The sequence below is a fragment of the Macrotis lagotis genome, chromosome X, assembly GCF_037893015.1.
Source record: "Macrotis lagotis isolate mMagLag1 chromosome X, bilby.v1.9.chrom.fasta, whole genome shotgun sequence".
Taxonomy (NCBI): domain Eukaryota; kingdom Metazoa; phylum Chordata; class Mammalia; order Peramelemorphia; family Peramelidae; genus Macrotis; species Macrotis lagotis.
In genome coordinates this window covers 24859073-24883667 of record NC_133666.1, presented here as the reverse complement: position 1 = coordinate 24883667, position 24595 = coordinate 24859073, and the positions used below count along the sequence as shown (strand labels likewise).

Below are 24595 nucleotides of genomic sequence, written 5' to 3'. Positions count from 1 at the left end.
AGTTTCTTATCACTGTGCCTTTGCATCAGCTGGCTCCCATTTCTCTATTGCATATCCCTGCTTGCCTTGACTCCTTAGATTTCTTCTTTTCCTTGAAGGCTTAACCTAAGCCTCCATGAAGCCTCCCTGATCCCCTTGGATTATTTGTCATCTCTGTCTCCTCATGTTAGCTTGCTTTTCCTTTTCTGTGTCCATTTGTACCCATCAATAGAACAGAAGTTCCTGGAAAAGAAGGACTGCTTCCTGATTTTTCTCTGCATCCTCAGTACCTTATGCCCAGGAGTCCTCAAAGGACCTGTTTGCTCCTCAGTTTGGGGAACTCTCCCACCAGTCCAGCCCATTGTGCATCGTGAATCAGTGGAGCAGTCTTGGGGCTTCGACTGAGGCACCCCAGGTTCTGGAGCTTGTCTGGGGCAGAAGCATGCTCAGACTTTGGGGCTCTCTGCTTCCAAGCTCAACACTCCGACCCAGTCTACCAGGTCATCTTTTGGGGTCTTGTACTCCTTAAGTTGTTCCATTATTATTTATGGAAGAATTGTAATTATATTATTAATATATATTTTTACTTTCAAATGAAAAGTATATAGGACTCCATATAAATCATCACATTATGGTTCTGAGGCTGAATGGGGCTTTAGAAGCTATTCAAGCCAGCTCCTTTCTTTAAGAGATGAAGACCTGGGGCCCAGAGAACCAAGTGCTTTGGCCCATGTTCATATATTTTACCAAGCATTTGACTGAGGATTCAGTCCAGGTTCCTGCTGATCCCAGCATTTGTATGCCTTACCCTTTAAACAACCAAGTCAGACTTTTCATGATCATGAAATTTGATTAGAACTTAACCTATAACATTTAGTCAGGGCTAGTCAGCAAGCATTTACCAAGTTCCTACTGGGTGATGTTCACTACCGTGTATTAAGTCCTAGGATTACAAAGAAAGGCAAAGATCTCTTATGGATAGTTCATCCTTTGATGGGAGAGACTATATGCAAATAACTATATATAAACAATATATGCCCAGAATGAATTGCAGATAATCTCAGAGGAAAGGCACCAGACTTAATGAGGACTGGGAAAGGCTTTTTTGCAGAAAGGGGGACTTGAGCTGAGACTTGAAGGATACCACGGAAACCAGGAGGCGGAGATGAGGAGGGTGAGAGTTATAGGCGTGATGGACAGCCCCAGCAAATACCCAGATTCAGGAGGTGGAGTGTCTTTTGCAAGGCACAGCCAGGAGGCCAGTGTCACTGGATCCCAGAGTACGTGGAGGGGAGAAAAGTGTGAGAAGACGGGAAAAGGTAGGAAGGGGCCTTGCCAAACAGAAGATTAGAATTTAATTAGTGAAATGAAATCTTATTAACCTGGGGTTTTGGAGTAGGAGCTGGCATAGTTGGACCTCAGCTTTAGGAAACTCACCTTGGCAGCTGAGAGGAGGATGGATTGGAGAGGGCAGGTAGAACCAGAAGCAGCTATTGTAATATTCAAGGCACAGGGTGATGTGGTCCCGCATCAGGGTGGTGGCATTATTAGAGGATACCAGGGAGCTTCAAAGAGGCTTCAAAGATGAAATTGAGGGTGTGAGGGAGAGTGAGGTGGCTAGGGTGACTCCGAGGTAGGGAGCCTAAGGGATTGGGAGGAAAGGGGTAGGGGTTTGGGTTCAAGATAATGAGTTCAGTTTGGGACATATTGAGAATGAGATATCTCTGGGTTAGACATTTTGATATAAGATGCCCCAGAGGAGTCTGAAGGTGTTTTATTCCAACCATCATTTTATAGCCTGACTCCAGTCCAATATATGGATTTCAAGTAATGCTAAAAGAGATTGTGTCATCTATAAAGCAGCCCCATATAATGGAACCCAGGGACAGGTGAATGCTTGGCAGTTTTTAGTCTGAATTTAAAGTCATCATTTTGGGAACTAGCCTAATGAATACTAAAACTTTTTTCTTATATTTGTCAATTTTATTAAGAAATTGATTGCACATTTTCATTTGCAGCACAACCAATATATTGACCATACTCAGTCACTGTCCCTGGCTCTTGACTTCCTGTTGAGTTGGAGAACTAGCTGCATTTTAAGTGTAGAATTACCCTGGTAATGAGCAAATTTTCTTTTTATACTATCCTTTACTCATTATATATGACTTTTATGAATTTGAAAATCGTTCCCAGGGGTTTATTGTTACTAAAAATGTTTTCTATATTTGAGAGAAAAAATTAATTTTGCAAGAGGCTAAAAAATCAGTAAAAACATTCAATTTCATTCCTAGGAAGCAAACATGATTTTTCAAAAAGTTACTTAGCTAATTTGAATGTACTTGGTTACTTTATGGAAAGGTGCTGATTCTCTTAGCAACAGAGCCTATCTCCCCCAGGCATACAGGGATCTAAAGCTCTAGCCGAAGCATTTTGTCATCACATCAATTATGGCGTAATATTTAAGAAGCAAGAAGTCATTTATATACCTGAGAATAAATAAGCAGGAGGTTTTCTCTCAAGACTTTGAGCCAAGATTACATTGAAATTTTGTGACTTCCATTTTGCTAGCAGGGTTCTCCAAATGTGTGGAATATTCCCCTGGGAAGAAGGAATATTGCCTAAATGCAGGCCTTGACAATATGAAGTGTGCCAATAAAGTAATGAGGTTGATTTTCATGGGTTAGGCTAAGCATATCTTGTATTGGGTGGAAAATGAGCTCCCTTTTTGAGACTTTTTAGGTGTGACTAAGAGTTCACATTAAAAAGAGGCTAAGAGGTCAGTGCTGAAAATAGAAATTGGGTAGTGGAGGTATAGATACTATTGTGGTTCTGCCATAAGACCTAGGTTCAGATTCTCCTTCTGATGCTTACTGCCTGAGCAACCTTGGTGACTTCTCCTCTCTAGATCTCAGTTTCCTCTTTTGTAAAGTGAAATGGTTGGAGGTTAGATTCCTCTGCGACTCCTTCTAACTCTAGATCTAAGATTCTTTGACTTTGAGCACACCCCTTCACTTCCCTGGACCTCATCAGGTTCCTTTGCTATAAAATGTGACCTCTGCTGTCCCCTCTAGTTACAGATCTAGGATCCTATGTGTGGGACCTTAGGCAAATCCCTTTACCTTCTTGGCCCTTAGTTTCCTTCCCTGTAAAATGAGGGGCTTGGAGAAGATGGCTTTTGAGATGCATTTCTACTTTGGAACAGTGATCTTACTGTACCACTCGGGATGATTTCTGAACCTATGAGAGTGAATATTTTTATTAAAGAAATAAGTTTAGAGGCAGAAAAAGAGAAGACTAGGGTTTGAGTCTTACAAGCTTGATGGGATAGTAAGAGGACTTACTAAAGAGGGAAGTTGGAGAGAGAAGAGAAGGAGAGTGGCATTGTAAAGAAGAAAAGTGATACGTGGTCACCATTGTCTAATGGGAAGGAGTGAAAACACCCAAGAACAGAGAAACCATCATTGGATCTAGCTAGGAGGAAGTTTTTGGTGGTTGAAAAAATATTTTAATGGAGGACAGAAGCTAAATTATTAGAACTCCCTGGAAGTTTAAGCACAAAGGGAAGGAAATAATATTAGTATGGTCAGTGCAACTATCATCAGGGATGAGTGGAGATTTTCTTCATGATGAGAAAGATTTGTGCTTTTTTTCAAGATAAAAAGGAAGGAACCAATGGAGAGAGGTGAGAAAGGACAGGAGTGTCCCAGAGTACCCTGAGTTTACTGTCATTTTTGTCCAATATCAGAATCCTCTGACCATTTCTTGTGAGGTTTGTCTTCAGAATCATAGTAGATCTCACCTATTACTAAGACCCAAAGTGAGAAGGGTATCATCTTTCCATTTCAACAAAAGATTAAAGAAGCATTATATAAATGCTCACTGTGATGCTCACTGTTCGTTGGGGTGGGGATGGGATGCAACAAAATGGCACCTCAGGGGATAGAGTATTGGGCTTCAATCAAGAAGACTCATCTTTATGAGTTCAGATTCAGCTTCAGATGCTTAACTGTGACCCTGGACAAGTCACTTCATCTTGTTTGCCTCAGTTTCTTTATCTGTAAAATGAGCTATAAAATAAGGCAATAGCAAACCACTTCAGTATCTTTGCCAAGAAAACACCAAAGGTCACAGAGAATCATATCTGATCAAAAAATGACTGAACAACTGAGTGTGCTAGGTACTATACTAGGTCCTGGAGACTAAAATGAGAAAAAAATGAAGTGGTCCCTAGAAAGCTGCTATTTTGTGGGGTGTTTGCAACATTGATAAAAAAATTATGAACTCAAGAGACTTGAAAAGACCATTTACAACAGCTGCCGAGATCAATGAGTGAGAAAGATGAGCGGTTTTGTTCTGCAGAAGTAAGGGCCAAACTGAGAGCAGGGAACCCGAATTTGTAGGGAATCGACACAGTGATGTGATTTCTCCAACAGTGTCTGTCAGTCAGTCAATAAACATTTATTAACTACCTACTACATGCATCTCTGCAGGATGAGAGAAAAGTAGGATGTGATACAGCTCAGGAGTGGTGTGAGGACAAGGCACTCAGGATGGGAAGAATGTATATAGTTGAATTGGAGAACTGCAGAATCAAGGGTCTGAAGGGAAGGAAGTGAGGCCATAATAGGGTTAGTGATCTGGGAACAGAGAAAGAGGGGTAATTCAACTGAAGTGACATGGCGTGGTGAGTGGAGTCATTATCCTGACTTGAGACCTGTGGCCAAGTCACTTTACCTCTTTGACTTTGTTTCCATATTTCTAAAATGAGGATGATGAGAGTTGAAGTACCTACCTCAGAGGGTTGTTTGAGACTGTAAAGAGATAATGTATATAATTCCATTTGCAAACATTAGAGTATTACATAAAGGCCAGCTCTTAGTCACTTCACTTATTCATTACTTGTTTCAGTTTCCTCATCTGTAAAACAGGGATAAACTATAACCTCCCAAGGTGGTTGTGAGGCTTAAATGAGATAATAATTATAAATCGATTAGGCTAGCACATAGTAAGAGTTATATACAAGTTGTCTGTTATTATTGTTGCTAATAACTAAAATTTGTGACAAAGATGAAGTATTGGTTTATGAGTGAGCCAGAGGGAGCAATGAAAGGATAGCAGGGTGGGTAGAGAGGGAAATTTCAGCATTTGAAGACGATGGAGGGAGCAGTTGTGAATGGTGATGAGGTCTAAGATAAGATCATTCCTGTGAATGTCTGAGGTAGAGTCAACTTGGGAGTTGAGGAATTTGGGTGAAGTGGGAGGCCAAGGGGGCCTTGAGGGACCATTTATATGTGTTTTGAAGTGACCTGGAAGCTGATAGATCATCAAGGACCTGGACTGGATGATCTGATAAAGACAATGTTGAACCCTAGAGGAAGAGAGCCTGCTGAGGTGCAGGGTAAGGTGTAGGGTAAGGGGTTCTGAGTTATATTTTCCAGCTGATTATGATCCTTGTTCCATTCACTTCTTTCTCTTGACTTCAAAGGATGTATGAAAAACTCTTACTGTGATATGGCCCATAGTCTTTGTTTATCCTTTGAACCTCTTCTTCTTTATATTATACTATATAACCCTAACCCTAACCCTAACCCTATATTTGTATATATTAGTTCCACTGAATCTGTCACTGAGGTTATTTCATAATATTGAAGAATCTTTTCATATCAATACCCCAGAGGTCCTGGACAACTCCTTTGGAATTGAGGATTTTAGCTTAACTTTCAAAGCTTTTCCATTGAAATTCTAACTGGGCTTATTATCAAAGCAGAGATTCTTGGGACATTGTAGGTTACGAAATATCGTTCACAGCTTTTTCATTGGGTTTGATTTGGTTCCCTCTTATTTCTGGAATCTTTGCATGCTTTCTTTTCTAAGCATGTTTTGGAAATGTTTAAATATCTGCTTTTTGTTTCTCATCTAGCTCAGCATGATGGAATGGATAGAACCTCCTAAGCGAGAACGGAAGGCCAATTATGCAGTGGATGCCTATTTCAGGGAGGCTTTACGTGTTAGTGAGCCAAAGGTTCCAAAGGTAAGTGAAGCTAGCTCTCTGTAGTCTGAACGTGTTTTGTTAACCATATGTAGAATAGGGCATACACCACCCATATCATACTTCTCTGAGCTGGACAACAACTGCCCCCAAAGGCTTGCTCTGACATATCATCAGAAGGGGATGGAACCCAGTCTCCTAACATAAGTGTCAGAAAGTGGTTCCCCAATACACAATAGTTTTCTTTTTTTTAGCAAAATGAGTAAAGTTTCTTTATGTAGTTGTTTATCATTATGAATTTTTTCATTTTTAATGCATTTGTTTTACTTCTACAGGCCCCCCGACCACCAAAACAACCAAACATCCAAGATTTTCAATTCTTTCCACCACGTTTATTTGAGCTTCTGGAAAAAGAAATCCTCTATTATCGGAAGACTATAGGTTATAAGGTAATTTCTCCTTTTTTCCGCCCCTTTTTAGCTAACAATGGACTTTATTGGGATGTAAAAGTAGCAGTTCACTTGAATCTGGGGATTAGCAAGGGTTGTCTGTGTTAATAAAATGAAAAGGAGATTTGAGTGACTATGGTGAGCCTGGATCCCCAATTCAGTCACTTAATGGGATGAATGGAACATTATGTACTGCTTGGACAAGATATCAATATACAGTTTTGTGATGATTGTATTTGGATGATGAAAGCTTCATGGAAGGATTTGTGTATGTAATTAAAAGGAAGACTGATTTAAGGTCAAGGAAATTTGGATTGAAGCCTATATATGAGGTTTCCATGTTTATGCTTGTGGATAATTCTTAGGGGACTGCATAGTTGCTTTTGGGGTCAGTTTAATAGGAATGATAAGGAGGTTATGAATTTCAGACATCCTTCCCACCCATCCCTCTTCCCCAAGATGGCAAACAGTCTCCTATAGTTTATGCATTTGCAATCATGTAAACATATTTCCACATTATTCATCTTGTGAAAGAAAAAATAGAACAAAAAGGAAAAGTCACAATAAAAAACTAAAAAATGAAAATAGTATGCTTTGATCAGCATTTAGACTCCAGAGTTCTTTTTTTTATATGTGGATAACATTTTCCATCATGAGTTTTTTTGGATTTGTCTTGGATTATGGTATTACTGAGAAGAGCTGAGTCAGTCACAGTTGATCATTGCTCAATGTTGCTGTTAATCTGTACAATGTTCTCCTGGTTTTGCTCACTTGTTAGTATCAGGTCATGTAAGTGTTTTCAGGATTTTCTAAAATATACCTGCTCATCATTTCTTTATAGCACAATAGTATTCCATTGCATTCAAATACCAGAACTTGTTTAGCCATTCCCCAATTGATGGACATCCCTTCAGTTTCGAATTCTTTGCCATCACAATAAGAACTGTTATAAATAAATATTTTTGTACATGTAGGTCTTTTCCCCTTTTTAATGATCTCTTTGCCTTGTAGTGGTATTTCTGTATCAAAGAGTATGCACAGTCTATAGTCCTTTGGATATGGATTGAAATTACTCTCCAGAATAGTAAGATCAGTTCACAACTCCACCAGAAGTACATTAGTGTACCAGTTTTCCTGCATCCTTCCCAACATTTAGTATTTTCCTTTTCTGTCATATTAGTCCATCTGACATGTACGAGTTGATACTTCAGAGTTGTTTTAGTTTACAGTTCTTTAATCAATAGTGATTTAGAGAGTTTTTTCATATGGCTATAGACAGGTTTAATTTCTTTATCTGAAAACTACCTATTTGTATCCTTTGACGATTTATTAATTGGGGAGTCACTTGGAGGAAGGCTTTTAAATCAGCCTGCAATGTGGTGAAATATTGAAAAAGGAACCTAACCAAGATGACCCTAGCCTGCCTACAGCCTTGCTTATACTTCAGAAAACTTTTGGCCTGTTCAGGATCAGAGGGGGGCTGTTTAGAGATCAGCAGAGGAAATAGTTAGAAATGTGAATTTCTTGAAACCAACTTGGCTGAATAAGACATATCTTCAGATTTTAAAACAATGAGCAAGAAAAGCAGTATTGCTCCTTGGGAAAACTCGTAAGAGAGGGGCTGCTAGGTGGTGCAGTGGATTGAGCACTGCCCGGGAGGTATGAGGACCTGAATTCAAATCCAGCCTCAGACACTCAATAATTATTTATGTGACCTTGGACAAGTCACTTAACCCCGTTGCCTAGCAACACACACACACACACACACACACACACACACACACACACACATACACACAAAGAAAAGGAAAACTCTTAAGAGAACGGATATAGAAGGAATTTTTAAGCAAAGAAAGTTAGTGAAGTGGGAATGGATGTTGATGATTTATATTTTGGTACTGTAGAGGCAGTACAATTCAGCCTGGGCCTGAATATGAAGTCCCTCATTTTATTAAAAACTGAATCAGATAAATATCATCAAATTAGTTATAACATCATTTTGTTTTTTTTTATCTCAATATGAGAAGTCAGGTTTTAAAAAATTCCATTTTATTTTTTTTAGTGAACATAAATCAATTTCCTGCCTTCCCATTTCTCTCTTCTCTACTGAAAACAAACCAAAAAACCAAAACAAAACCTTTGTAACAAAGGTGCCTAAAAATTTAAGGAGGTAAAAACCTATTGAAGGATTAATAATCACATTCTAAAATTTGCTATTTAGCTTGCTGATCATAAGGATTACTTGAAACAATGGACTAGCATTTGACTTTTGAACTTGCTCCTATATCTCAAAGTGGGGATGACCCATTTCACCTTGAGATTTGGCCACATGACCTTCTGTAGCCCTAAGATGACCCAGCTGTGAGCATGACAACTGTGATCTGATGAATGGGGAATGGAATATTCCAGGTGGGGGCACAAGGAAGAGCAGTGGAGCAGTTAAGGAGTGCTGGGGAGCCAGTAACATTGCATGGACAGCCATCCTTCATCCCCCACTGGACTAGCCCAAACTCCTAGAGTGCAGCTGTCATCTCTGATGAACCTTAGCTGTGCTTACCAGTGAGCTCCACTGAATTTGGAGACCAGTCTTAGATTTAACTTATTAACTTTTGGTTTCAACTTCGGGGCACCCAATGGATATCCAAGTCAGGCATTCCAAGAATGGCTTTGGGGTTCTTCCCACTCATTTTCTCCCCCCATTCTCTGACTTCTTCCCTTCCCTTCCTTTCCATCAGTTGCCTGACTGTGGGATGATGTCTGTTGTTGCCCAGGGAGGTGGTGTTGAGGGGGAATGAGAAGTGGGGTGGGGGAGGGGAGGTAGAATATTGTAGGCCCCACTGTTGCTCTCTCCTTTTCCTCTCTGCCTGAAAAGTTAATTGGCAGGAGAGAAGAGGGGAGAGTGGGGCTTTCTGCCACTATTCCCCCCCCTATCCCCCACCACTTTGTAGCCTCTTCTACAGTCCTGAGAAGCCTTGGCTTTCTTTTCTGCTCTAATGAGCTCCCCTGTTTCACCAGCAGCTTGGAGCTGAGGGAATTCCCACTGCTGGGGTCACATTAGAGAGAGATGTGCGTTTGGCATCCCAAGTTGGAACTTAGAATGCATTTCCCCATAGAAACGAGGTTATAAACAGTGGTTCAGTTCTGTAGTCATGGCTGAAATAGGCTGGGTTTGTTGGCCTGAGCTGGGAACCTAAACCCCATTTATCACATAGTTTCAGTGGGAAAATACATTCTGCATTCCAAACACAATCTATGTAAGTCGAGGACTGCTTCTGTTTAGAAAAGAAAAACTAAATAGTGAAATCGAGGCTCTCCTGACTTGAATCTCAACCACACGGCAAGTAGGGAAAAGTCTCCTGTTGCCTGAGGGCACCAGAGAGACCAGGACTTGGGGGGCTGTTTCTCTGTTAGTCTTAAAGTAGGGTGAGATTTGATCAGAAGATCTTAGCCATCGCCAGTTTTGGTCCAGGGTTCCTGGGTAGTGACCCTTGCTAGAAACACTTCCATTGTGCTTTCAGAAACCACTTCTTTGGGCAGAAATTATTCGCTCTGGTGAGTCTCACAAAAACCTTTCCTTTTATGTGATTGCGTATATCTTAAGATGAAGATTTTTTCTGTTCTTTCACTAATTTGATTACTGAAAGGCTAACCTTGATTAATTAAGGGCTAAGAGTAAACTTTTCCAAAATAGAATATATCCTCCCTTTCAGTATATTGGTGGTCATGGAAGAAAATGACTCCAGATTTTTCTAAGGTAGATCAGTCAGTAAGCATATATGAGGTACCTGCTATGTCCTGGATTTTTTTTTAGTGTTTGTGATTGAGGGGGAATTATTTTACTTTTAGTTTTGAGGTATATGTTACTGAGCTTTAATCACAAAATGCCTAATAATGCCACATTTAGATTTGTATTTCTTTTCACTAATTCAGAATGGGCAGAATGCTCAGAGATCATATATAGTCCTTACTAATGGCCAAAATTTTAACTGCTCAAATGTTTGAATCTTTAATTACCATTAGCTATTGTTTGATACTGTTGATTAGAAATTGTTTGATTAGCTATTGATTGAGTCCTGGTCTCTCTGGTGCCCTCAGGCAACAGGAGACTTTTCCCTACTTGCCTTGTGGTTGAGATTCAAGTCAGGAGAGCCTCGATTTCACTATTTAGTTTTTCTTTTCTAAACTCTCAATTTCCATAGACTTTGTTTGGAATGCAGAATGTATTTTCCCACTGAAACATGTTGTTTGATATGTTACAATCAAGATATGATAATAAATCAGACCTGAGATCCCCAAATCCCCAAATGAAGGTAGTTTGATGTCATAAAGAGAACACAGGACTGAGAATACCTGAGTTCATGTCTTTGTTCAGATGTTTCCTGTCATTGTCATCTTGAATACAAATCACCTTCCAGACTTTATTTCTCCATATGTAAAATGGGGATAATGATCTATGTTAACTACCTCACAGCGTTCTTGTAAGGAAAATGCTTTTTAAACCTTAAAGTGCTGTGTAAATGTGAGTTGTTATTCTAATAAATGGCTCAAGAGCAGAATGCTTAGTTTTAGAAATGCATGTTTCCTTCTAATTTTGGTCTTAATGAGCCAGTGGAAGGCTATGTGGTTAATACACTCCTCAGGTGGTCAGCTTACTCCCCAGATGTTTTAACTCCTGACAAAATTCAATTCATTTTTGTTGTTATTTTTCAATTCAAAAAATGATTCAGTAAGATAATAATCACAGGTCCCAGACCTGTGATTTCTTTTCACTATGGGAGCCCTCCCAGTATCCAGGGAGGTCAGCAAACTCTTCTGTGACTTAGACTCTTGGTACCCAAGGCAGATGACCTATCCAGGGTCATTCAGGCAATATGTGTCAGAGGACCACTTCCTTACTGCCAATGCTGCAATGGAAACCGCTGGCCAAATTGCTCATCTACTTCTTGATACTAGTCAGGAGAATTACCTAGATCCATATGATAGTTCAACCTCTGAAATTTATTCACTTTATGCTCCTCTTGAAACCTCACTTAAATATCTTCAGGGAAAGAATAGCACAGTCGGCTTTGAGAAGTGGAGTGAAAGGGTTTGTCTGGGTTCCTCTCTGTAGATGAGGGAAATGTAAACACCTTTTGACATTTTTTCTCTATCAAAATTCTTAGGAGTGGCCAACAGCATTTGTTCCACAGGGAGGCAGTTCTGTAATGTTCTTGAGTTTGGGGGGATGTGGCAGTGTAGGCAGCCAGTTTTGCAGAGGTACAACTCAAAGGGTGATTTCTGGTTACTGTTTTCATTTTATGTGCCATCACATTTAATCCAGTGCCTCATGTTTCTATGAAATGCTGACTAAAATGCCAGCATAGGGCAAAAGACCAAAAAAGGCCCCTTGCCTCTCCCTGTCCCATAACTCATCATCAAATGCTGCCTAGAAATCCAAATTGTGGTCAGAGATTCCTTTTAAAATCTCATTTTCGGAGATTGTGGTTGTATGATATTTGGAACAGAATGATGACAGACCTACCAAAACATTGGTGGTTCCTTTGAAGTACCGGATTGGCATTTTCAAAGGAGTTGGGCTGTAATTGTTTAACTTCACTAGGAGCCAAATACCATCACGAAGTGGATGAAGTAGAATCTGTGAATGGTCTGCTTACTTTAAGTACTGAGGGAAATTTTTGGAGCTTGCTGAAAGTCACAGAACTAACTTCCATCAGATATGGATAGCAAGTCTGGCATTCAGTGTTGTTCCCATAATGAGGCTTTAGTGGGAGACATATATGCTTGAGTCCAAAATGAAATCATTAGTCTCAGAATTGATGCTGCTTTTTGTTGCAGGTCCCAGAATCCATTGAATTAAATATTCATTGTTCTAAACTCTACTTTCATTAACTCGAGTAGGATCTTTGATTATGTGGAATTTCTAAATAAGAATAAGCATTTTATTTTGTTTGATTAAGTCTTTTCCATTATGACAATTAGAATAATAATAGCTAGCATTTATGTGGCACTTTAAGGTTTGAAAAGCGTTCTGCATATATTATCTCATTTTATTCTCCTGGTTGTCATTAGAGGTAGATGCTATCTATTATTGCCATTTTAAAGATGAGGAAACCAAGTGACTTGGTCTGGGAATAACTGGGGGGAAGTTTTTAGACTATTTACTGGAAGTTTTTAAAACTGTTTAGTACTAGATAGCTTGGTTTAAAATTTCCGTTGTAAGTTAGGGAAACTTCTTTACTCTCTTTGGAATTTAACTGCCAAGAAGTTTAGTGATGAACAGGTTCATTATTTTAGATATTCATATTTTCTTGAAAGAATATATTCTATGTCCTTGGAAGATATTTTATAGCCTTTCAGTTCTGGCAGTAAGGTGATACATTGGAGAGTACCTACTTAATTAACTGTGTAACCTTGAGCAAGTCAACCTCAGCCTGCCTCAGTTTTGTCACCCTTAAAATGAAATGGTTGTTTTAAATGACTTCCAGGGCTCTTTCTTGCTCTCACATTCTGTGGTTTTATTATTATGTTAGGGGGCAGGGAGGAGACTCACCTGGGAAGAACCACGGGAGCTAAAGAAAAGTGAAGAAGAGAAATGAAATGAAGAATTAGGCGGCATTTGTTTGTACAGTACCTTGAATACCACAAACAACCTATTGGATGTTTTAAACTGGCTGTCCTGGGGTTATCTCCAACTCATACTTGGTTAAGCTTGTGATTTTATCTCCCCATCATTTCTCACATGTTGCCCTCACATACTTCAGGCCCTTTATTATTTCTCACCTGAACTCTACTACATGAGCTTCCCAACTGGTCTCCAAACCATCTTCCATATAACTGCACCTAAAATGCAGAACTGAACATGTCACTCCCTCACCTTCTCAGTAAATTTCAGTGGCTCCCTATTACTTAAGAATCAAATAGAAAGCTTGTTTGGCATTAAAAGCCCTTCACAAACTGATCCCCCTTCCCCTCTTTCTAGCTATGTTATTCATTATTCATCTTCACATAACTTAACAGGCTTTACTGTTCCATCTACACCTCCACCTCTTAGAACTCTGGCTCCTATGTAGCTCAACTCTCACACTACCTTTCCTGACCCCCTCCCCAAACTTCTGGGGCTTTGTCTCTCAGATGATCCTGTTTAGATGGGAAATTATGGTCCCTCCTCTCTAGATCAGAAGTTCCTCTAAGGCAGCCAGCCCTTTGTGTCCCCAGAGTTTAGCTCAGTGATTTTATAAATGTCGTTGATTGACTGATTGATAGAGAAGATATTGTGAAAGTATAATTTGGGGAAGATGAATCAGACATCTCTGTGTAGGTTGTATTAATGCAGTGCTAACAAGGCAGAGTAGATAGTGGCTAGAGAGCTGGCCTTGGAGCTCCAGGTTCCAGTCATTTCCCTGCTCTTAACTCCAGACATCTAATCCTAGGAGTTTCAAGTCAGGTGCCCATCTACATTGGTAGAGGTTTTACAGAGTTCTCTATTCCCATGAAATCATAGGTCTGGTTCCTCCCCCTCCATCCATCCTCCAAATGCAGTGTATATAGACTGTTTGCAAAGTGAAAAGTATGCATTTTATTGTGTTGGTGAAGGTGGAGGGTGGGCACAGAATTTTCTAGCTACTTTTCCCATCCCTATAGGGCAGGTAATTCTGGATATAGGGTTCTCTGAGCTCTCTGTAATCAGGGTAGAACAAATGCTTTTATCCAGCTAGGCTCTTAAGTTGTGTTTTTAAAAATTGGCAACGATTTCAAAATAATTTGTTTCCTTTATAAATCCTTCACATTTGATTTTATGCACTTAAAAGCATTTTTTTTTGTGTGTGTGTGTGAGAAGGTATCCTTAGGCTTCTTCAGATTGCCAAAAGGGTCCAGAACACCAAAAATGGTCAGGATTTCTAAACAGGGGTGTAGAGCATGATACAAATTGCCTTTTGCTAGGTTGCCCCTCCAGACATGAGCCCTTCTTTTTACCCTCATCCTCATCCTTATTAGAAGGGGAGTTGGAAATTTCAGTCAGTCATTGAGGTAGCTTTCTCCCATGATCTGGGAAACTGGGTAGCAGATCTATTGGCCAGGAGAGAGCAGGGCCAACCAAGGTTCTTCTCCCTTTTGTCCGGTGTCCAGCAGGCAAAGGGCCATGTGTCCTGCCCTCCTCTCTCTCAAAGCCGTCAGGTACTCAGTCATCCCATCATGAATTGACCTTCTTACTTTGGACTCATATTTGTGTTTTTTTGTCCTCGTCATTTTCTGTGTTACCTCTTTTTCTGACCTTGTTATTTATTTGTTTCTTTTTCTGCCTAGCTCTGCCAAATGATCTCATATCTCTTATCATTGACCAAAACCATTTATTCATGTTTCTCAGCTATTACTCTATTGGAATGTTTGATATTACAAGCTCTTTACTTTGTTCCTTTTCTGTATAGGCAAGTTAGTTAGCTCTTTGTCCAAAAGAGAATCATAGAGCAGCTATATATACCAGGAGCAGAACTTAACTGTGGGGGAGAAAGGGCCATCCCATTGGGCCACCCTGAATTGCATCCTGCCACATCCTGCTTTTTTGGGTTTTGGTTTTTATTTGCATGCTTTTTCTGGGGCTGATATTCTTTGGTGGTTTTTGAACCTGGGCCCAGCCCTGTCCCAGTAGATCTTACAATATGCCGGCATGGTTTTTTGATCCACTCTTCCCTACACATATCAATATTTTTATCCTAAGGTAAGAAATTAAGAATTTTATTCTTCTTAGTTATATTCAAAAACGTGTATTAAGTTTTACCACTGGGCATCCTGAGGAGGGAAATAAAAAACTGAATAAGAGAGTCTTTGTTCTCAAGAAGATTTAGAATCTATTTCCTTGCACCTCCGTTTTCCTCTCTGAAAAAAAAGGGGCTTGGACTCCATAACCTCTAAGGGTTTTCTGGCTCTTTGCCTCTGATCCCAGCACGTAGACTCAGAAGTTACTAAGATAAATTAGACTATGCTAAATAGCATTTGATAGGAACCAAAAAAGTTTTACAAAAGCGTACGGAGAGGAGAGGGGGATTATTTCTGGGGCAAGTGGTAGAGATAATTGGGGAAAGCTTCATGGAGGAGGGAATAACCAAGCCTGACCTTGAGGACAAGTGAAGGTGGGGGAGGAAGGAAGGGGCCATACATTCCAGGCCTGAGTGAATAGATTGAAGATGAGAATGGCAGGATGAGCTCTAGAAAGGTGAGTGCTGCCCAAGGAAAGACAGTGTGGGAAGGTGGGAAAGGTAGGCATAACCAGAACGTGTCAAAGGGGGAAGTGTTTGTATCATATATTTCAGAGTAATATTTAAATTATCGGTGAACACTTGCATGTACAGATTTCCTTTTTTTTAAAAAACAAAAAATTGAGAGTTTAGTTTTACTGTATCTTAAACCCAGCTGATGCTTCTCTTAATTCTGCTGTATAACATTCAGCCTTTAAAGGTCAAGTGTTTTGTTTTTATGATTCTGTGCTAAGCTTAGATGAGAGTGGTCACTTGGGTGTTAAATTAAAAAGGACTTCTTTTCCAACTCCCCATGTCTGCATCAAACATGCATCACACCTGGAAAGTGAGCAATATGATATTCTATGACTTTCACTTACAAAAGAATCCCATTACAAGAGGCTTAGCTGGTACCCATAGGGAATGTCATTCTGTATTCCTTAAGGACACCCTTTAGTTTTTAAGCTTTTTTTCTTTTTGACAGAAAACTTTTTACAGTCTCATGAAGTGCCATCTTAAATGATGGTTCCCCTTCTTTGTTAGATGTAGGTATAAACCTGGCTGTCATAGATAAAAGACACAGAGATGGGTTAATGACTTGTTATCACACTTCAGACTAGGTGTATAAGGGGACACGATGCTTGTCCCTGCTGTGACTGTGGTACCCTCCTTCTCTTGGGAATTTTGGCCTCCCTTGGCTGAGCTTTGCTGTCCTGTCTCTATCTCTCACTCTGGCTTCTCCACCATCAGAGTGTTTGTCATTTGCTCTGCCTTTCTCCTGCCTCCAAACTCCATTCCTACCCTGTCTCTGCTGGCTTAAGCCAGTGCCATCTCTGTCTCTGCTTCTTTTCTCCTTTGGCTACTGCCAGCTATTCTGATATCTGTCGTCAGCATTGTGATTCCATGCCAACAGTCTTCTGACTGTTCCTCTATGCCATCTTCTCAACTATTTGTCTTTTCAGCCACCTATCACTGTCCTGCAGTATTAAGCTTTCCAGTTTTTAAAAAAAAATAATAGAATGGTTATAGACAGTGAGGGCCTAGCAGAGTATCCTCTGCATTTGGGTAGCTAACTTATCAGACACACACCCTTTGAGTCTTGGTTTCTAATTCTTCTCACCCAAAGCCTTGGGTGACAAGGGCAGGGGTTTTGATACTGTGGAAATTTTATTTTTGAAGTTGATCTGGGGACCTGGGGACAAATAATGGATAACTGAGAATATCTTGTGTGATGCTGATATTAATCTGGGGAAGGTAATACTCACTTTTAATGTTCTAAGATTTCTCTATTAGAGAGATAGGAGATCCTATAGGTTATTGTGTATGGAGGAGACATAATTGATCACATGATGCAAACCAATCTGGGGTATCATGAGGTAATCCAGAATTTAGTACAATCATTGTATGGCACATTTAAGAAATGATTTTCATGATGAGAGTTTCATGATAGCTGAAATGGCTCCTTTTGTAATAAATGTGACAAAAAGCCATCTCCTTGGGTTGAGACTTGATGCCAGTCAGATTTGTTGGGGGGTTGTGAGCCACAAGAAGAGCGCTCCCTAACTGTTGACTCATTAACTCTTTACTTTGCTGATTTGTAGGTGCCGAGAAATCCTGAACTTCCCAATTCCACTCAGGCTCAGAAGGAAGAGCAGAAGAAGATTGATGAAGCTGAACCTCACACAGCTGAGGAGACTGAGGAGAAAGAAAAACTTCTCACTCAAGTAAAAATTTCTGTATATGATAGACTTGTAAGCTCTTCCCTGAGAAAGTCACAAGGCACAATAGAGGCACTTAAGAGACAGAGCCCCTTTGCCTGACCGTACAGAGGCACATTGCCAATATTCTTTTCTAGCAGGCATCCTTGGGTGTTTGAGCTGCTCATCATCTGCTAGTGGTTGTATCCCAGTTAAGGTTCTCTTTGGCTTAGCTTAGCCCTGCACAGCTCTCAGGAGAGCATGGCCCTAGTAATAAAACCCTTATTGCTACCTGGTTTTCTGAATGCCCAAGAAAACTCTTCTCACTGGGCCTTGGTTTCCTCATCTGTAAAACAAGAGGCTTGGGCCTCTGAATCCTTTCAAGATTTTATAAAACAAATCCTCTCCAACATGCTGATGATGGAGTTCCAGTGAAATCTGAAACATGTTTTACAGCAATCATTTTTAGAAGAACCTTTACATTTTCTTATTTTAGAGGCATTTAATCATGCTGATAGACAATTACAATTTTATTTTTTATATTTAAATTGCTTATGCTGATTAGTAATAATTCATACCTCTAAATGCACCCTATTCATCAATCTTTATTTCTAAAATGATTATTTAATTTTCAGAGGACAACTTAGAAATCTTTTATCCTTTCTGGGAAGATTTTGAGTGTGACTGTGAAAGATTCGCAATGTTGTTTATGTCTCAGCCTTCTTCAATTGGAAATATAATTTTTTCAAAAGTGGTCATTGGTCACTGATTAATTAAAAGTTCACAGTTATCAAATCAAGAACTTTTCCAATTAAACAAAATAATGATGTTTTCATGTCACTGTTGCTTTATTGTGTGTCCCAGATAGCATAGTTGAAAAATAATAAGATGGTACCTTTTTTTAGTTTTTGCAAGGCAATGGGGTTAAATGGACTTTTCCCAAGGTCACACAGCTAGGCAGTTATTAAGTGTCATAGGTCAAATTTGAACTTCTGACTCCAGGGCCGGTGCTCTATCCATTGGGCAACCTACCTGCCCCTGGTTCTTTATCTTAAACGTCATTCAGTCAATTTTTTAAGAATCAAAATACTTGCACTGTTGGTTCCTCTTCTTCCAGACTGGCTTTCAAAGAGACCACACCAAGATCCTCTGTCTTTGAGGTTTAAAAGTCATTGATTTCTAATGGTCTCTCCAAAATTTTTTAGTTTGTATTTCTCTCAGATTAAAGATTTCTTTTTTTGAATTTGTTTTCAAGTTGCTAATTTAATTCCTATCTTTTTTAATTGAATGCTTTGTTCATTGATTATTCTTTGACTATTTTGTTTTCAGAAATAATTTCATCTGAAGACTGCTACACTACCATCCCAAAAGTTTTAGTATACTATTTCATTGTTATTATTTGACATAATTGCTTCTTGTTTCTATGGTTTTTGGACCCGTTGTCATTATTTCATCTTCTTTAGATCTGTATCTTTTGCTCATTTCCTTTATTTTTACTCATTTTTTAGCAAGAAATCTGTAAAAGGAGACATTTTCTGCCTTTTTACATTTGTTTATGATTTATAAAACTTAGTTGCTATGTGACTTCATACATATACATTTAATGTTGCTATTTTCATTGTCTTGGTGTGCCCCTAAGCCTAATGCAGTTTCCCTGTTTGTCACTCTTGACTTTTTCAATTTTTAGTGTTGCCTTATCTGAGATCATGATTGCAACTCCAGCTTTTTATAGTTGCCTGAAGCGAAATAGAATTTTTTCTATTTCCCTTGTTTTCACCCTGTATATCTCTGTATTTTTAAAATATTTTATTTTTGGTAGGGAACAAATTCTTAGATTTTGTTTTCTTATCTTTTTTTGGGGAAAATTTAATCTGTTCACATTTAGGATTATAATTGTGAAGTTTGTTTTCTTCCATAAATTTTGTATATATTTCATATAAATTTACATGGGTATAGAAGAATTATATGTATATATATATATATATATATATATATATATAGTGCATATATATGTAAGCTCTTTGTTCATTGATTATTACTTTGTCTATTTTATGAATATGTTTTTAGAATGTGTGTGTATAAACACACACACATGCACACATATATATTTACCTTTTCTTTTTAGTCAGCACATAACTTAGTGTCTTCCATTTTCTTTGCTTATACTAACCTGAACCCATTCTTTTCCTTGAGGTTTCCCTCCCTCTCATTTTCATAACCCCTAAACTAAATTTTTTTAGTTTTCTTTTATTATGGTCTCTCCCTTCTGTTTAACCTTTCCCTTTCCCAGCTTGGATAAGATTTCCCTATGTAATGTTCTTAGTCTCTACTCAACTCATCCATTCTTCTATTTCAAAGATTTGCAAAGTCTCTTTCTTCAGACTGATATTTTCCCTTCACTTTTCTTATTCCTTTTTCCTTTTAGGCTTCTCTATGATCTATTCCCACTACAGCAAGATTTATCCATTTGCTGAATCAATATTTGAATATCTACTTATGTATGAGGCTTTGCAATAGGAAAACTCTCTTGTTATTAGATAGCAGACCATTCCTGACAGTGGATCTTTTTATTTGCTGTATGTTTCATTGTACATCATTAATGTACTTCTTCAAATTGAGCCACCCATAGGTGCAAAAGTCTCATTTGAAAGTACAGTCATCATTTACAGCATCTCTGGAACATTCACAGAGGTGAATTAAAACACTGTCATATTTACATTTTAGTTTCATTTTTTCCCTCAACACAGAAAAATGAAGCTATGCTGCTATGTTCTTAAAAATTCTACTGGGCTTACCCAGTTGCTATATTATGAATGAGGATTGCTGAATGCATTTGAATGGAGCAAGCTTAAGTAGTAATATAGAAGTTAAGAGGTCTCCTCATCACTCTCAGTAGTTGAATTTATTGCCCTAAAAGAAAACTACAGTTTGTTGGGGGTTTTTTTAAGAAAAAAGGAGGGAGGAATAGAAAGATGGGCAGAGTGGAAGCACAAGGTTTAAGATTTTCTTAAATCTTTTCTAGCTTATTTGAGCTGTTTTGCCATCCATGGTATATTTTTAAAAATTAGATTTTTTTTTAGTGGATGGGGCAGGGGATAGGGAGGGGAAGGTGAGTGCAGGGATGTGCTACAGCCAACTCCTTTTTGTTGGTGCACTGATTGTCAGATTTTCAGTGTGAGCATTTATCTACACCTCAGAAAAAAGTCAGGGCTTGATTTATTGATTTGTTGTTTAGTCTAGAAAGTGATTGGGGAAAAATTGTTAGTAACATAGTTTAACCTTATAGATATGTCCAGGGGATTTTATTTTCCTTAAGAAAGTCAGTTGTTAAATATTTACCCTACTCAACCTGGGCTGGGTGAGTGAATATGTAAAGATGCTTCTCTTGTGAATTTTAAGACATATTAATTAATACCAAAAGTAGTTCTTCCTCAATTCTGAGCAGTTAAAAAACACTGAAGTTTTAGTGAAGAAGTTATGGAGACAGTATGATATTTCTACCTTTGCCATTTTCAAATATCCTTTTGAGTTCAGTTGATTTAGGTACAGTGGTTTGGTATAATATGTAGAGAGTGACAAAGATTTGGGGGGGTCAATTCTGCTTCATATTTCCCTAGTGTTCCTTAACATTTGAAGGGAAACTTTTTTTGGTAAGGTAATGGGATTAGGTGACTTGCCCAAGGTCACACAGCTAGATAATTATAAAGAGTGTGAGGCTGGATTTGAATTCAAGTCCTCCTGATTCCAGGGCTGGTGCTCTATTCACTAAGCCACCTAGCTGCCTAAAACAACATTTTAAAAAATATCCATAAGCTTAATAGACTTACCATAGTTTAGAAAAACAGTTACAATTCAACATTGTTGGTTTCCAATGGACGAAAAATTTATCCAGAATTTCAAACTACAAAATGAAACAGTTTGTGGATTTAAAAAAAGTTTTTGTGATATTTTGGAGGATAGGGTTTGCTTCATGTTTCTGTCTTTGTTTTTCTAGTGCAATGCTTGGGGCATAGGAGGAACTTTAATCAATGTTGATTGATTGTGAGTCCTGCAATATGGAAACCTAGGGGCTTCTGCTAAATCCAGGCGTGCTTCTACCCTGCTAAGCCTTCATGCATCCAGGGTTTTGTTTATTGCCTTTCTGAGATATCTTGCCATATTCACCACCTCTTCTTTTATGTTTGTTTATTTTAAAAAATATTTTATTTCTTTATTTTTCCAACAACATGCAACAGTAGTTTTCAGCAATCTGTTTGGTAAGGTTTTGAGTTTCACATTTTTGTTACCCTCCCTTCCCTCTCCCCCTGAAAGAAAGCAATATAATATAGGCTTATACATGTATAACTATGTTAAACATATATCCATTTTAATCATGTTGTGAAAGAAGAATCAGATTGCAACAGGAAAAAAATTAGAGCGAAAAAAATAATATACAAGTAATTTTTAAAAATTGAGGGTAGTAAGCTTTGGTCTGCACATAAACTCTGTAGTTCCTTTTCTGGATGTGGATGGCATTTTCTATCCTAAGTCTTTTAGAATTTTCACAACATTTTCTGCTGCATACTTAACCATTTCTGCTGTAGCTGGAGTAGGGAGAAAACATATATAGAGGAAACCATGTTTGTTATCTATTGTCTGGATGTAAATCCTTTGTCAATATTTCACTTCTGGGAGAAGCAGCTCTTCCCTCACTTTTTCCTGTCCTTAAAGGACAAGGAAAGGGTTTGTTGAATTTATTGACATCTGCCATAGGCAAATACTCTCCAAGCCCTGCTGCCGTCTTCAGTCTAATGTAGGAACGTTTCTCCAGCATTTTAACTGAAGTTAGAAAATGATTTACTTAATGGGTGATTGTTTTTTAAAATAAGAAAACAGAATTCTGTAATTGAAGGTACATTTATGTGAAAACTCAGCACTCCTTATTCTTGCCAAGTATCTCCTTATAATTTGCTTGAATGTAGCAATATGAAAATACTGTTTTCCTAAAAGCTCATATTTCTATAACTCCTTAAGGTTAGCAAAGCACTTTATATCCATTATGTCATTTGATCCTCACAATAACCCTGTGAAGGAGGTACTATTATTTTGTCCATTTTACAGATTAGAAAAGAGACTCAGAAATTGACTTCCTCACATTAACACAGCTAGATCTTCCTCACTGCACATCCTGTACCATATCAACTATGCATAGCTACATTTGATACTTTTATTTTCTTGAAAATTCAAAGAAGTATCATTAACATTATTCTTACTTTTGTCATTGTTCCAGTCGTTTTTCAGTTGTATTGAACTCTTCATGGCCCTAATTTGGAGTTTTCTTGGCAAAGATACTTTAGAGGGGTTTGCCTCATATTACAACTCATTCTTCAGCTCTTATTACAGATGAGAAACCGAGGTAAACTGGATTAAGTGACTTGCCCAGAGTCACAGCTAGCAAGTGTTTGAGGCTGATTTGAATTCAGGTCTTTTTAATTCCAACCCCAGTGCTCTATTTGCCACCTAATGCCCATATAGTCATCCTTACCTTGACTATTACTGTGCAGCATTTCTTGATCAGTAATGATACTGGTCCATAAAATTTTATTAATAGGAAATTAATAAGTTTTGTAATTAAAAAATTACAAATATCTTTTGATTTAGAGTTGTCAGTTAACTTTTCATTCATCAGAAGGATTCCTTTCTCTTGATGAAAGAGATGCATTAGTTTTACAATAACTCTCAAATCTTGATTCTGGAATAAACACTATCATATTTCTCAAATTTAAAAATATATAACAGAAGGTGTTTTCAACAGATTCCACGTTATTAACAATAATGTGCAAAGAACACCGAGTCTGGTTTTGATTAACAGTAGTTAATAGTGATATTTTTCTTTTGGCTTACAGGGATTCACAAACTGGAACAAACGAGATTTTAACCAGTTTATTAAAGCTAATGAGAAGTATGGGCGTGATGATATAGATAATATTGCCCGAGAGGTGGAGGGAAAATCACCTGAGGAGGTCATTGAATATTCAGGTTTGTACATCAGTTGAAACAAGGTCTCAGCTAAGTTTTACTCATTTCTTTTTATTTTAAATCTCAAATAGGATTTTGTCTTGTTTAAAGATCATTCTAACTTACAGGTGTGAAAACTTACACGAAAGTAGAATATTAAACTAGCTCCCTTTGGAGGATGTTAATTTCTGCATATGAATCTGATTTAGAATATTTTGGCATCTATGATCTCATCCGTGTAGGCTTCCCTCCAACAGTGCAGATGGCATCCTCTCCTCCAAGTTCTCTTGAGAGCCGTCCAAAGGGAATTCACCCAGTGCCCTGAGGGTATTTCTGTAGATTCTTTTTAATTTTTTTTTTTTTTGCAAGGCAGTGGGGTTAAGTGACTTGCCCAAGGTTCCACATCTAGGCAATTATTGAGTGTCTGAGGCCAGATTTAAACTCAGGTACTCCTGACTCCAGGTCTGGTGCTCTATCCACTGTGCAACCTAGCCGCCCCTAGATCTTTTAACATCATCTGGAGATAGATTGGTGGAGCACTGGTTAGCCTTTGTCACATGACTAGCCTGCTTTCTTTTCTGGTACACAGTTCTTTATTGCTAATATGCTACATGCCCACAATGATTCTCTACTTTACCCTTTGGGTAACCTGTAACATGGTCTTCAGGGACCATGGTATTCCAAAGCTTGCACCTATGCTATATCATTAGAATAATACAGATGTTAAAAGATAGGTCTTTATTTCTGGGAGAAGCTTGGGATTATTAAAAGTGCTGCAGTAATTAGTTAATAACTAAAACTGTGATACCTGCTAAATATTGAAAGCAAGAAATGCAACACATTATGCCCTGAATTTTTACCCTTGGAGGTTAATCTAGTTTTAGTTAACTCTGAGGGTTCAGATCTGGACTAATGGGGGCCTGAAGCCTCAATATATTTCTGACTTGTGTCTTAACATTCAGAGAAAGAGTCAGTAGTAAAATCTGAGATTTCAAATGTTACATACAAATGCAGAAAGGATGGGTAGTAAACAGGATGATTCTAATGCAAGGAAGTAAATCTCATTGAGACTTTGAGAAATGCGACTTCTAGAATTTGGCTCTAAAGTACCGGATAGAGTACTGGAGTCAGTATCTGAGTTCAAATCCAGCATCAGACACTTAATACTTACCTAACTGTGTGGGCTTGGGCAAGCCACTTAGCCCCAATTGCCTTGCAAAAACCTAAAAAAAAAGAACTCATGTTTGGGGT

General features: G+C 38.4%; 1 protein-coding gene across 3 annotated transcripts in view; it reads left to right on the top strand.

Moving 5' to 3' along the window:
- Positions 1-24595, top strand: part of SMARCA1 (SNF2 related chromatin remodeling ATPase 1) — a 110559-nt gene that overhangs the window by 63084 nt on the left and 22880 nt on the right. For all 3 annotated transcript variants that reach the window (XM_074207815.1, XM_074207817.1, XM_074207816.1), the window contains exons 17-20: positions 5900-6010; positions 6304-6417; positions 17252-17374; positions 23233-23365. In XM_074207815.1, coding sequence (XP_074063916.1) covers positions 5900-6010; positions 6304-6417; positions 17252-17374; positions 23233-23365 — 481 coding nt within the window. The remainder of the gene's footprint in view (positions 1-5899; positions 6011-6303; positions 6418-17251; positions 17375-23232; positions 23366-24595) is intronic.